Below are 15,626 nucleotides of genomic sequence, written 5' to 3' on the forward strand. Positions count from 1 at the left end.
TCGACGTGTCGAAGTACAGTGCGCTGAGAGCTCGTACTGTATAGGGTACTGTACATGGGCTATTTTCTGCATGGGCACAACTACAGTAAGTGTGAATCAGACATTAAACTGACCATGAGTCTCTTTTCCATTTTCCAGTTTCTTCTTCCTACTCCATCACAAAATGACCTCCATCAATCCTCCCTTCCTCGATTAGTCCATGAACTGAGGAAGCCAGCAGCACGTTGCGCGGGCGAAGTGCCCAAACAAAGCGTGGTTTGGGGGAGACCATCCTGCTGTGGGTAATGGTTCAGCCCGTCTCCAACAGAGGGTCTCCAATAATGGATGTCCCAGCACCTGTGTGGGTGGATCATGGACCCGCACCACCAGACAGCATGTCGGATGACGTCGCCAGCTCCGCGGGCCGTACATCCAGCATCCCACCGCACGCCCCGAAACAGAGCGGCGTCGTCAATGCCGGGGACATCATCAAGGACAGGCTGAGATCTCTCCTCCCTCAGTCATGGGGGAGCGTTGTGCAGAAATGGGTCAAGCGAGAGGACACCGATGATCCGGTCAAGAGAGACGATGACACCGATCATGACTTTGAGAGCAGCAGCTCCAGAGACGAGTTCAAGGTCCTTCCCAATGGCACCAGGGTGAGTCCGCCCGTCAGTCCCCTGCTGGAACGCAGGCACTCGGTGGGCTACTCCAGCCACGGCTCTCAAAAACCTTTGTTGAGGGACAGCCCGATCGACGACCTGTTCCCTCCGTGTCCGGGAGAGGAATCGCTGCTGACCAGCATCCACCCCGCAGAGTACTACGCCGAGAAGGTGGAGGTCTACAAAATGAAGTACTCGTATCTTAAATCGTGGCCCGGGCTGCTCCGACTCCTCGCCGGGGTTGAACTTCTCTTCGGAGGCATGGTCGTCGCCTGCGTCATCGCCTACATCCAGCGAGACAGCGAGTGGTCCAACTCCTACGGACAATACAACGGGGCGTACAACAACGGTCTGGGCTTGTCCGGATACTCCTACCGAGGCCCCATGACCCCCTTCGTCCTGGCCGTCGCCGGGCTCTCCTGGGTCATAACCCTGATCCTCCTGGTGATGGGCATGACCATGTACTACCGCACCATTCTCCTGGACTCTCCCTGGTGGCCGCTCACGGAGGCGGTCACCAACGTAGCCCTGTTCCTGCTGTACATGTCGGCGGGGATCGTGTACCTCAACGACCTGAACCGCGGAGGACTGTGTTACACGACGGTGGGCGTTAATCCCATCGTGGCCAATCTGTGTCGGGTGGACGGGGGCCAGATGGCGGGGACGGCCTTCATCTTCATCAACATGCTGTTGTATCTGGTGAGCTTCCTGGTGTGTCTGAAGATGTGGCGACATGAAGCTTCACGCCTTGAGATGGAGCACATTATGAACATGGTAACTATTTGTCTCATTTCTGGACATTGGAGCACGCTGGTTGCAGTTTGTATTTTAACAACCATTTAGACCTGTTGTAACCTATACAAGGCACCAATACATGTACAGCAGCAACATACAGCTAGCCATGGACATGAACATAGGCCTATACTGAGATGAGCTCACACAATCAACCAACAATAATCCCATAGGGATATCCCCATATCTAGAGTGCACCCAAAAAAAGGCCTGGGCCGTGGCTCAGCGGTCCAGGCACCTTGGCCGGTAGTCCGAGCCTGGCAGTGTGCCAGTGTGTTCGATTCCCGATCCCGACGGCCTCTACTGCATGTCACTCCCCCATCTCTCTCCCCCGTTTCCTGTCAGCCTACTGTCTATAAAAAATATAAAATAAAGGCGAAAGCTGCAAAAAAAAACATTAAAAAAAAACTATAATAACGCACATCTTCTTCATGTACCTATTTTTAAAATAATTATGACAGTCAGTCTTTGTTGTGAGTCTCTGCCTCCTGCATTACATTGTGTGAGACAGAAGCTGAGTCATGACATAACTTGTACAGTAAGTGCAGCTGCAGGATCACTGCTCTGTCTGTCATCTTTATTTTAAGGATAGTAATATGACACATCAAAACATACAGTATACATTCAGGTACTATAGGGCTGCTGAAACTGGCTTGGTCAACAATAGGTTAAAAAAATGTATTAAATGATACATGGCACCTTTATCCAGGGCGCTTTACATAGATTGTGCATTACATTCACCCATTCACTTACACACCGATGACAGAGGAAACCATGCAAGCTAGGCACCAAACCTGCACATCGGGAGCATATTAAGTGTCTTGCTCAAGGACACTTCGACACTATATCCTCGGTCGGTACCCAGGCTTTTATTTTCGTTCGCGTTCGGCTCAAAAAAATTAAAGCCTGGGGGAACGAGAGACATGTCCTGGTTTAGGACAAGGTATATGAAAAGGAGGCAAAGGTCACCGACGTCATTTTCGCTATCACGCAATTCCAGACGGCAGATCCGTCGCGCCATGGGAGCCAAACTCAGATCGATGAACCAATATTCTCCAGCAGTTGCTCCTTGCGCGCCCGCCCCTCTAGACCAGGGGTTCTCAACGTTTTTGGCCGGGGACCCCCGGAAATGCTTTGGCAATGTCTCGGGACCCCCGCCCCGCCCCCTCCCGACCCCCAATATAAATTGACTGCTACAATAACCTTAAACCATTTTGGGCGGGAACACCTTTTGGTGTTTTAAGCATTGTTATAATTTAGCTATTGAAAAATAGCAGATCTACAAGCTCATAGCGCGCCACCGAGTGGCGCGCTACGAGCTTGTAGGTCTGCTATTTTTGAAAAATCGTGAAAATATATATATATATATTTTTTTTTAAATAATTTGGGGACCCCCTAAAATAATTTGGCGACCCCCCGAGGGGTCGCGACCCACGGGTTGAGAACCCCTGCTCTAGACCAGAAAGCAGGCTGCCTAGGCCAGGCTATACTTCGACACTATAACTCCGGGGTTTTAAGTGTATTTGACATGCAAGGTCAATGCACATTGACACACACGAAGGGCTCCATTTTTGTCTCATCTTTCTAAAGTCACTATTTGGGGTTTTAGGAGTGGGGAAAGGGTCCCCCCCCCCCACTAAAGTTGGTATTTTGGTTACCTGTGCATAGGTGTGGTTTGGGCGTTGCAATAATTAAACCATATTTAACCAATCACCAGTCTTGGCTTTAAGAGATCCCTTTAATAGATCGCCCGTTAGTGCTTCATAGCCGCAGCCGCTGCTAGCCCCACCCCCAGCACCCCCTCCCCCCCTCGTGCCGTTCTATTTTTACTCCACACGCACAGAGCCAAGAACACTCGTCTTTTCATTGAGTCACAACTCGCTCAAATCTTGCTCATTTTTAAAAATTCAAAGTTCTATGTAAACTACGGAATTAGATATAGATTGTGCGTGTAGATCGTCTCTACGGAACGGTATCAAGCGGAAAGGAAAGTTCGGCAAGTCGGATTAAACCATTTGCTGCGCTGGTGATGAACTGAAGAGCAGGCTGGCACAAATAACTTATTTGACTATACAATTATATAAACACAATGGACACAAGGAAGTGGCAGGCACTCACTTCAGCTGATTATAGGAAAATAACAAAGAGATGCAATATGAATATTGGAGAGATGAGGCAGCCTGACTATAGTGGCCGCTCTTTACCAAACTAATTTGGCATGGTTTACGGGTGCTTTTAAATGCCACTATCGCTTTCCCAAATGTGTGTGACCAAAATAGCAATTTAGGGGAAAGTGTGCCAACACGCCCATGACCACACCTCTAGGCGCAAATACCGGTGTCGGCAAAGAAGATAGTGGGTGATGCTGGACGAAAATACCATTAAAGGACCACTTCACCACTTTTCAACTCTTCCTATAATTGGTCCTAACTAATTTTCATGATAAAATACCACCATTTTTTCCTACTCAGTCTGTGTCTCATAGGAAGGCTGTGGGCAGTTCAGAAACCCGTCCACCAGTGACATCATCGATGGTGAATCCAAGCTAATAGAAACGGCAGGCTTTCTTTTCCTGAAAAGTTGCAATGCAAAAGTTGAAGCCATCGTTCTCACGATAATACAAATCTAAATATATTTTAAAACAAATCTTGTTTAAAAAAAAATCTGCCTAATGATGATGTCCGATGGGTGTCCGAACTGCCCAAAGCCCTCCTATGAGACACAGACTGAGTAGGAAAAAATGGTGGTGTTTTATCATGGACATTAGTGAGGACCAATTATATGAAGAGATGTTGAAAAGTGGTGAAGTGGTCCTTTAAGGAATATGGCTTTATAAGGTTAATTTGTCAAAGGAGGACAAAATGTGTTTTATATATATTTTTTAATTATCCCACGATTTTGCAACCCATTTTTTCACCCAGTGTCAATTATCTAATGTAATCCTGGGCGCTACACTGGGCGCTACAGCGGACTGACCTCATGCTTCCTTCTATGCATGATGAGTCCAAGCTGCTTCTTTTTACCTGACTGGGGAGAGTTGACCCCGACCGGACGTCGCGTGTGGAAGGAACACGTTATTTCGACCAGTTACAAAATGTGTTTTAGTCATTTTAGTCACTCACTTTGCTTGCAATTGCTGTAGATAGAGGCTTGTTTTTATAATACTGTCAGATAGCTGATCTGACCATATTTGTCTTGCCCCTTTCTCTTCGAATTTGCCCACAGGGAGGAGAGCCTTATTCCTCTGTCCAGTTGTCCCAGACTAAATCCAAGAGGATTGTGTTTGAAGATGAAATGGATGCGTGTGCAAGAGAGAGCAATAACAGACACGTTAAACTGCACACATCGTCCATGACAACGAGGTTCCACGAGGACCCTGCTGTCACCCTGAACCGAGCTGCTCCTCCCAACCGTGTACCCAAAACACAAGTCATTGCAGATTATGTTTTGTGAGTGTCAAGCTTCTGCTTTTTGAGTGGTGCTAACCACTCCTATCCCCATGGGCACACAGCACACTTTAGCGGACAGCCACGGACAGAAGAAGCTGTGTTTTACGTAATTTCCGAGTTTTTAGACAGCTGGTGGATGGAAAAGAAGCTCCACCCCTGCGGCTGACTGCCACGGAAGAGAGCGTTTCCGGGAATCTGTCCGTCGCGGCCATAGCTCACCCGCGCTGTTGGCCAATGGAGAGCGACGTCGTTACGTGGCGGCCATCTTACCTCGGGCCACATAACATTGTGTCTATGGGGCATGTACTCTTAAATGACCATAACTTGCTCAATTTTCAACCGATTTTCAAACGGTTTGGTTTGTTATAAACGTCAGAGACGTCCGCATACTTATATGCTTTTATACGACATTCATATAAAAAAGAATAAATTAAGCAGATAAGCGTCCTGAATCATAGCCACGTTGACAACGTTTGTAATAAACCAACCCGTTTGTAAATCCGTCAAGATTTGAGCGAGTTATGACTGTTTCTGTTTGAGCTGCCATTGAACTTACTTCGTAGCCCCGAAGTAAGATGGCTGCCGGGTGAACGACGTCAGAAACTCCGCCTTGAGCCATCTAGACTTTATATATATCTATGGTCGCGGCAGTCAGCCGCGGGGGTGGAGCTTAATTTCTTATACGTGTCTGTCTGTCTGTCTGTCTGTCTGTCTGTCTGTCTGTCTGTCTGTCTGTCTGTCTGTCTGTCTGTCTGTCTGTCTGTCTGTCTGTCTGTGTACCACACCAATACCACTGGATGTCACTGTTGAGCAGCGTCTCTCTCTCTCTCACACACACACACACACACACACACACACACACACACACACACACACACACACACACACACACACACACACACACACACACACACACACACGCCAGGGAGGAGGGCAGTACAGTACAGTACAGTACAGTACAGTACAGTACAGTACAGTACAGTACAGTACAGTACAGTACAGTACAGTACAGTACAGTACAGTACAGTACCACCACTCACTTCAGACGGGTCTGATTTTAAGTGGATGAGTAGTTGTTTCAGTACTTTTTTTTACGTTGAACTCGTTCCACTTGTTGCATTGTGCAGGAAAAATAATGTTCTTCACCGAAATGAAGGGTGATGTTGCTAAGAAAAAAAGTAGCCTAATACAAAACTAGAATAATATTCCAAAGGTTTGCTTACTGTACTGTATGTATCCACACATTTTACACTCCAGGTTATTTAACCCATTTTGGTGTTTAAAGCATTATGTTATGCCGCGCTATAAACTTGTAGGTCTGCTATTTTTTAAATATCTTGAAAATGTGCCTGAATATATATTGTTACAGAGCGAGTTTTTAACTCAAACCTTTGCTTCTGGAAGGTCCCTCCCTGGAACAACATATTTTCAGATGGGGGTCGGCGGCCAATGTCATACTGTATATATTTGGGGTCCTTGACATGAATATGTCAGAAAACTGTCAGGATTTAGAAGACATTTTTTTAATTTCGAAGTCAGGCCTAAATGGGTTAATAACCAGATAGTACTAAGGGAGACACAACTTTTAGATGCACTGTGTCAAATCTTGAGTGACTCCGAGTCACAAATTCTGACCCTTTCTCTCTCGGTTATCTTTTGCTTTGTAATATGAAAAGTAACATTGTCTAATGTTAACTAGGGATGTCCCGATACACTTTTTTCGCTTCTGATCCGATCCCAATACCTCAATTTCTGTGTTAGGGCCGATTTTAGAGCCGAATAAAAGTCGGTTTGGCTCTGTAGAGCCTACAATGTGACGTCATTTGAGGGGGGGGGGGGGGGGTCCTAAAGTCGACTCTTCGGTGCTACTGAAAATTTCTGACGAGCCGAAATCATTTTGGGACTACAGCGCCGAAACAGCGGTAAAATAGGAGTATGAATCGGCCCTTAGCTGATACCGATACTGAATACCGATACCAGTTTTGTGTTGTGTTTATAGTTTATACTGTAGCTATCTAGCTATATATCTCGTGCTGTGTTTATAGCAGACTCCTCCTCACTCAAATGTGCACTTGCAGTTTGGGCAACTCCAAAGCAAACTCCACATGCACCCAACATTTTATTTACCTGCCATAGTGTCAACCCCTTACCCCTGTGTCGGATCGGTGGTTAGACCGGCATATTCACCGATACCGATATGACCCGATATGACAAATAAGGGCCGATACTTTTCCCGATACCGATACAGTATCGGGACATCTCTAATGTTAACCATAATCTTCTCACATAGGAAATACCCAGAGATCTGCACCGTGGAGGAAAGGGAGATGTACAGAGCCGTGTTTAATGACCAGTATGAGGAATACAAGGAGCTCCACAGGGAAGTCACTGCCGTCCTCATGAAATTCAGACAGTTAGACGCCATGATGGCCAAGCTTCCAAGAGACTACAGTGTAACCACAGAGGTAAGAGATACTACATACGTACTATCAGATATTTTCAGATAAATAATTCCGTTCAAGTGGCAATAGGATGCAGTCATGTAACAAAAATTGACTAATTCCTTGTGTTATTTTTTGCTATCAACTCCAACGAAATGCCAAAACCCCATTTTAGACTTTGATAGAATTTCTTTCCATATGCACCCTATTGTCATGGGATCATCAGTTCAGTTCAGCCCCAATTGACCTATAGCTAAGCCCCTCCCCAAACTGCTATGGTCCAATCACAGCTACGCATAACATGGGTTAGACAAACCTCTCCACCAATAGTTTTCCTATATGATAAGACATGATTGTTTTAAAAAAGAAATGCCACACACATATTTTTCCAGTGCATATGGCAGACCTTGTTGACGGATTTGAAAGGTCTGGTTCCAAAAATGAACCAGTATTTAATGTGTAAAATCCATGATATTTATATTGGTATAAATGAGCCTGGCTGGAAAGTGTCCAAGTGGGAGTGTCTAAGTGGGAGAGGCCGGGTCTATTGGTGAATTATGAAGGCTATTAATTTAGGTTTAACCTGTTAAACCATTTTATATGCAAACATTATGGCAGAAATGTCTGACTCTATATTCAGTTCTGTCATTATTATGTGTCTTCATTATAGGAGCAGAGGAGAATTGAGAAAGTTCTGAAGAAGTTTGAGCAAAAGAAAAGTGTAAGTGATGGACAATGTTGATTTTTGTCGACAAATACTATGACGAAAAATGTTCGGCGACTACCTTTTTTCACTGACGAAAACTAAAACTACATGAAAACTAAGCTATGATGACTAAAACTATGACTATAAACATAGTGACAATTTCGTCAACAAATGAAAACTAGACTAAAATGCAGGACTATAGTGGACAAAAGATCCAGTATAAGTAAGACACAAGTCATTTTACACTTGGTTGCATGCTGAAAATAGCCGATCTGCGACGCGTTGTGAGCTTGTAGATTGGCTATTTTCAGCAAGTGTAAAATCAGCCATTACGACGGCACCAGCAAAATACAATTTAGTCTAAATCAACTGTAGATGTAGTCGACTAAAATCTTATGATATTTAGTCGACTTAAACTATACTAAAAATAAAATATGACTTAAACTAAAAAAAAAATCCAAAGACTACGACTAAAAACCAAAATAGAAATGTTCTGCCAAAAACAACACTGGTAATGGATTCAGATACAGAACAAGGGGCTCAGGATTTTACCTCATGTTCCCAATCTGCTCACTGCATGTGAAACAGCCCCCGGAAATATAATTTAGCAATCATTTTAAAACATTTAACAGAGAGATGTATTAGAGCGGTTACTGCTGTCCAAACACCCAGGTAATTATTTGTTTTTGTTTTTTATGAGGCTGTCCTCCCATGCGGATAATGTTCCTGCCACTATGAGATGTGGCGGCCTCTGGGAGTTCCCATTAAACATCTGCATTCATGAAATAATCAGGCTATAGCCAACAGAACATTAACCAATTTTGACATGAGTACGATTCTACAAATGTGACTAAATTTGACTGAGGGACTGCCATTGGATTTTTTTGAATTTTCGTTTTTTCATGTCATATGAAAGCAGGGAATCATAGCTTCAAATTGACATATTGGTTGTTCAGTTTGGCCCACCAGTTTTGGAGATATGGCTTATAGATGAATGTCTTGCAGAAAACAGCGAGTTGAGAAAACAGGCTTGAAAGGTTCACTTCTGTGGTCTCTAACATTACACCTAGCTACATGTTTAAGCATTTATTTCATATTTACATGTCGATTTCAGCTCTGACACTTATTTCAGACATGCTCTAGTATGTGAAGAGTCTGCCTGTGCTATAAACTCATTTTGAAAAAAAATAAAAGTTCTCCTCTGGTGAAAAGCTGGAATTTGCGCGATGGCAGTCTCTCAGTCAAATCTGGTCACAAATGTAGATTCTGCAAATGTCTAACCCCAAACAAAAACTAGTCTAAAATGTCCGACAGAGACTAGTGGACAAGAGATCAAGTAGAACTAAAAGACAAGTCATTGTATGCATGCTGAAAATAGCTGATCTACAAGCTGCGACGCGCTGTGAGCTTGTAGATCAGCTATTTTCAGCATGCAACCCAGTGTATAAAATCAGGCATTACGACGGCATCAAAAATGCATTTTTGTCGACAAAAAAACCCAACTGTAGATTTAGTCGACTAAAATCATATACTTAGTCAACTAAAACTAGACTAACACTGAAACAGTTCAGATGACTAAAACTAAATTAAAGTTTCATTCCAAAGACTATGACTAAAATCAAAATGTGCTGTCAAAATCAACACTGCTCTCAACAGATTGTTTCTGCTTCCTCAGGACCCTTCCTTCCTGGAGAAGAAGGAACGCTGTGACTATCTGAAAGCCAAACTAAGCCACATCAAAAAGAGGATCCACACTTTTGACCAGAACACTGTGACAAAGGGTCGCTCGTGAGGACATCACATTTTGCGCATAGGCTGCGCTCTGTCAATTCTACAACCCTATATCCACCCAGCTGTTCCATATTCCATCATCTAATGTCATTTCGTCTTTGTGAAAAACAGTTACGATCAGCACCAATGGTGCTATAATACAGTGACATTTTATATTGATATCCTATTAAAATTGCCTAATCATAGTCAAAAAAAAGAAAATCCTATAGGAATTTCAGAATTTCTAATAGGATCCTATAGGATTTCGAAAATGCAATTAAATCCTATAGGATTTTCCAAAGTTGGACCACAAATTCATGGGTTCGATCCCGGGCACCCAATCCAATAGTATTCCTTCCAAATGATTTTGTATTTATTTTTATTTTATCCCACAATTTTGCAACCCATTTTTTCACCCAGTGTCAATGGGTGAAATTGCCACTGGGCGCTACACTTCCTCTGCCAACCTGGGGGGGGGCAGCGGACTGACCTCATGCTTCCTTCTATGCATGAGGAGTCCAAGCTGCTTCTTTTCACCTGGCAGGGGAGTTTCCCCGGCCGGACGTAGCGCGTGGAAGGAACACGTTATTCCAACCAGTTCCTTTCCCCTCCATCAGGCGCCCCGGCTGGCCAGGGGGGAGGTAGCTTAGAGACCAGGATTACGGCATGTTTTTGTGAGGGTACCTACCCCAGGGGACACGGGGAGAACATGCAAACTCCACACAGAAAGGCCCTTTCGCCAACCCCGCCTCGGGTATGGGCACTGATGACATACGGAGGAGGGAACACGCCCCCAGTGCCCACAGCGTCCCCAGCGGGAATCGAACCCAGGACCTTCTAGGAGTGGCTAGTGGGTCAACCGATGGCGGCGGGCGGACGGTGGACCTCACAAACTAACATGCGGACCTGCAAGGTGCACCGTCGCTCCGATCAGCACCAAACTTGTCACCAACACTGGTGGTCATTTGTCTGCCATCAGAATAGACACACCAGAAACACTGGGTGCCACAGGCGCACCATTGCTCCACCCCTAGTGTGTTCCTATTGGCTGGGGTTTAAACAGCCATAACTCCAGTTCTCAGCAAACTTGGTGGGTGCACTTAGATGGCCAATAGGGAGTCGGGACAGACTGTAATTGCTTAAGTTCACTCCAGTTCCCAGCATGTGCTAAACGGCCCAAACTTGGTGGGTGCACGTAGATAGCCAATAGGGCCAGACTGTAATTGCTTAAGCCCCACCCCCTCTGTGTTCCTATTGGCTGGGCTTTACACAGCCATAACTCCAGTTCCCATGCATGTGCTAAACGGCCCAAACTTGGTGGGTGTACGTAGATAGGCAATAGGGACAGGCTGTAATTGCTTAAGCCCCACCCCCTCTGTGTTCCTATTGGCTGGGATTTACACAGCCGTAACTCCAGTTCGCAGCATGCTAAAGGTCCCAAACTTGGTGGGTGCTCTTATTAGACGGTGACCATTGCGGCACAGGACTAGGTTTGAAGGCCGCATAGCTGTCTAGTGAATATAAATATGCTCAGGGGTACACATTGTGTGGAAATATCAAAGAGAATGGAACATTAATCATTAAGCCTATACCAAAACCTATGAAACCATAATATGGTTTCATTTTTTTTAATAGTGTAACAGCCTATATTATAGGCTGTTACACTATAAAAATAAATCTAGTGTGCATGCATATAAATAATCATGCATTCAGTCATGACATGTTAAATTAGATTTTTTTTTAAATTCACGCATGATTTATCTTCTTTTGTAAACGACTAATAAATAAATGTTGTATTTTTTAAACATGGTGTGTGTAGTGTGGTTTGGTTTGTATACAGTGTCGCGGCCCCCTGGGCTGCAGCCCAACCTAGCCCAGTTAAATAAAATGTTTGTATAATAGCTTTGATGTTGTGAACATTTCAAACTGATTACCATGTTGCATAGTTGGCTATCTGACCTTGTAGTTTACTAGTAGCCAATGTATGAACGCTTATAATATAAGCCAGCATAGCTAGCATATTATGCTAGCCACTATAAACTATAGGCTACAGTATAGTGTAGGCCTGGCTATAGACCTTCCCTATGGAACAGAACAAGACAAGGCTACATCTCCCTTGTGAGAGTTCATTAATCATTACGTAGTCTTGCGCGGCAGGTGCAGGTCCCCAAGTCAGGTCTGCTAGCTGCTAGAGTCGTGTAACAACAACAAAACTAACACGTTATTCAATCTCCATCGAGAGGTAGAGTTGTAGAATGAACTATAGAACACGTAGAATTGCACAGAGACAATAAAAATGTGGGAACAAAACTCTATAGACGGAATTATTCAACGATGGCAGCACAGCAGGTAGAAAGTTGAAAGCTTGGGAATCTTCCACAGACTATAGGTAAGATATCCATCTCCAATTATAGCCAGGCTACTATACATGTATACTCAGTGTAACTTGTTGACCTCTTATCACAATTAAATAATGGATATATATATATATATATATTATAGCCAGGGCTTATATTTAAACATATTTTGAAAATTCCTTTAATATAAATTCTGACTGAAAATGAAAACCTGGCCATTTTTAATGGTAATTATAACAGCTAGCCTATGACTTTTATGGTTCTAATGTTCATAGCAGTTTCAGATGAATTGTTTCACATTTACAAAATTCAACACAGAGTTTGTAGCGTGTGGACAGAGCCATAGAAGAATGCAAAAAGGACAAATAACTGGAATTTCGGCTAGCTTGTGATGTGTGGTAAGCTAGCCTCTCGTGAATTTGTAGGTCAGCTTTTGAATTATTCACCGCACCCTGGTTATACGGGTGAGAATAAAACCCTGTGTGCGTGAGGAGAAATGGAGCAGAAAAGACTCAAGAGTGAATGCCGTTTCATTCATTTAGCCGATTTCTGAATGCAAATGTGCACCCTCGAAGAGACCATGCAGTGAGTATATGCATGACTAGGGCTTCCATGGCCTCACAAATATCCCATCATCATCATCATATAGGGCACCATGCTGCAAACACCATGCATAGTTGCCTCAGGTGGCCTCTGATCAGCGCTCTGTCTGAATTATTGAAGCCTCTTGTCTTGGATTTAGTTCCACTGCACTGATGAAGCATGGGTGTGTGTGCGTGTGTGTGTGTGTGTGCGCGTGTGCGTGTGTGCGTGCGTGCGTGCGTGCGTGCGTGCGTGTGTGTGTGTGTGTGTGTGTAGTGTACACAATACCTTGTATTGTATATTGTATTCTTTGTTTTTATTTTCCTGATCTTCTGATGTATTGTGGTGTTTTTCTATGTGATATTGTATTACTCGACGACACTGAAAATGAGTTTGATTACTCAGTGTAATTTCGAGAATAAATAAAACTTGAATGAAAAGTGTGCTTGTGTGTGTCTTTGTGTCTTTGTGTCTGTGCGTGCGTGCGTGCGTGCGTGCGTGCGTGCGTGCGTGCGTGCGTGCGTGCGTCCGTGCATGTCTGTGTGTGTCTGTGCGTGTGTGAGTGCTCGCTCGCGCGCGCGTGAGTGCTCGCGCGCGCGCGCGTGAGTGCTCGCGCGCGCGCGCGTGAGTGCGTGCTCGCTCGCGCGTGAGAGAGAGAAATTTGTTTCATTGGAAGAATGCTCAAGAGATATTAGAAATAGATTGCTATAGGTTTGTCAATTATTTAAAATCTTAAAAAAATGTTATTGTTACAATGCTAACATAAAATATGTATGCAATTTGTTTCCATAGGCCTCCCACCTCTGGCTGCCCCTCCGCCACATCAACTCCGTCATGTTCGAGGCTAGGCAGTACGACCGACCCCCGGCATATACAACCCCGCCAACAACTCCCGTTGTTTCAGTGCCCCGAGGAGCGTTCATTCTTTCGGGAATCGTTGCTAACCAGTATCCATCCTGCTGAGTTCTTAATGCTGAGAAGGTGGGAGGTCTATATATAGTATAGAATGAAGTACTCGTATTTCAAATCGTGGCCTGGGATGCTCAGGCTCCTCGGCGGGGCGCAACTCGTCTTCGGAGGCATGGTCGTCGCCTTCGTCATCGCCTACATCCAGAGAGACAGGGAGTGGGCCAACTTCTATAACGGGACGCACAATAACAGTTTGTCCGGGAGGTCCTACCGAGGCCCCATGACGCCCTTCGTCCTGGCCGCCGTCGGGCTCTCCTGGGTCGTAACCCTGATCCTCCTGGTGATGGGTATGACCGTGTACTATCGCACCGTTCTCCTGGACTCTCCCTGGTGGCCGCTCACGGAGGCGGTCACCAACGTAGGTCTGTTCCTGCTGTACATGTCAGCGGGGATCGTGAACCTCAACGACCTCAACCGTGGAGGACTGTGTTACATGACGTTAGGCGTTAATCCCGTCATGGCCCATCTATGTCGGGTGGACGGGGGCCAGATGGCGGGGACGGCGTTCATCTTCGTCAACATGCTCATGTATCTGGCGAGCTACCTGCTGTGTCTGAAGATATGGAGGTATCAAGCTGCACGCCGGGAGATGGAGTACAGTAGGATCATGGTAACAATTTGTCTCATTTGTGGACATTTGGAGCACCGCATGGTTGCTGTTCTCATCTTAAAATGTTAAGGAATGATATTACTTTGATATTACTTGAGTTAGACTTTAATATATTAGCGCACTCACTTTTTTAATAGATTTACACTCACGGACAAACATACTGAGCTAACTTTACCCCACCATAATCCCAAGGGGATATCCCCATAGGGCATAGCAGTGGCAGCCATTCAAAGACACTAAAAAAAGGAAAAACAAAGGGTATTTATTAAATATAATATATATAATTAAATTCACATAGCCCTATAGCAAGAGAGCACTCGAAAAAGACAAGAAAGGTGGTGCAGTGACGTCACACACTAACCATAGCAACCATGCTCACCTGTACAGGTACCACGTACAGGTACACGGGTACGCGTACACATACACGGGTACAGACAAAGCTGGTTGTTGGAGTGGTTTGCACCACTCAATAATGCACCTGCTTCTTTCTGTACCTGAATGACATTGATGACATCAGGGATTTCCATATATGGGCTTAATGGATGACATCAGGGATCTCCATCCCTGATGATGTCACTTGATGTCACATGCTCCATCCCTGATGATGTCACGTGATGTCACGTGCTCCATCCCTGATGATGTCACGTGATGTCACGTGCTCCATCCCTGATGATGTCACGTGATGTCACATGCTCTCTCACCTGGGGTGTGACCAACACACTGGCGGGAAATGCGCGATTCCATATACCTTCGGTCGCAATCATGCTTTAATATATTTAATTTAACATTTTTCTTGGAATTTCTGTAGAGGCTTGTTTTTGAGGGGGCCCTCCTATATACAATGTTTGTTTTTAGTTCAATGTTTGTTTTAAAAACGCCATTGACAATGAAGGGAAAATGTACGTCATCTTGTCCCCAACACAAACATTAAATGCCATTAACAATAAAGAGAATTTAATGTTTGTTTTGTCACCGTTTGTTTTACATCACCATTACATCACCTAATCAACATGAGTTAGACTTTAATATATTAGCGCCCCTCACTTCACACGTGTGTGATTTTTATAATACTGTCTGATCTGATGATATTTTTATACCCTTTCTCTTCCAATTTACCCAGACCAAATCCAAGAAGATTGTGCTTGATGAAATAGTTAAGAAGACGACTCCCGCAACCGTAAAGTATGTTTGATTCTTTTTATGCTTCTTCTTCTTCATCGTTGATTTGTGTGCTGACTAGTGATGGCAGTAGCCGATATTTATCTGTTGTTGATAAGCATACATTTTGCATTGGCTACGTTGGTGTGTT

At 44.5% G+C, this 15,626-nt stretch overlaps 2 protein-coding genes across 2 annotated transcripts in view; both read left to right on the forward strand.

Moving 5' to 3' along the window:
• Positions 1–284: 284 nt before the first annotated feature.
• Positions 285–10,173, forward strand: LOC306943766 (MARVEL domain-containing protein 2-like; the record flags this gene model as incomplete). Its single annotated transcript, XM_079530296.1, has 5 exons — positions 285–1,415; positions 4,659–4,882; positions 7,173–7,347; positions 7,994–8,044; positions 9,705–10,173. 5 exons carry the CDS (start codon positions 285–287, stop codon positions 9,819–9,821), a joined length of 1,698 nt encoding a protein of 565 aa, XP_079386422.1. The 3' UTR covers positions 9,822–10,173.
• A 3,604-nt stretch (positions 10,174–13,777) lies between these two features.
• Positions 13,778–15,626, forward strand: part of LOC306943767 (occludin-like) — a gene marked incomplete at both ends in the record, with an annotated part of 33,763 nt that continues 31,914 nt past the window's right edge. The window contains one exon of the mRNA XM_079530297.1: positions 13,778–14,274. Within this exon, the coding sequence (XP_079386423.1) occupies positions 13,778–14,274 (497 nt within the window). The remainder of the gene's footprint in view (positions 14,275–15,626) is intronic.

The sequence above is a fragment of the Electrona antarctica genome (assembly GCF_951216825.1).
Source record: "Electrona antarctica genome assembly, chromosome: 19".
NCBI classification, from domain to species: Eukaryota; Metazoa; Chordata; class Actinopteri; order Myctophiformes; family Myctophidae; genus Electrona; species Electrona antarctica.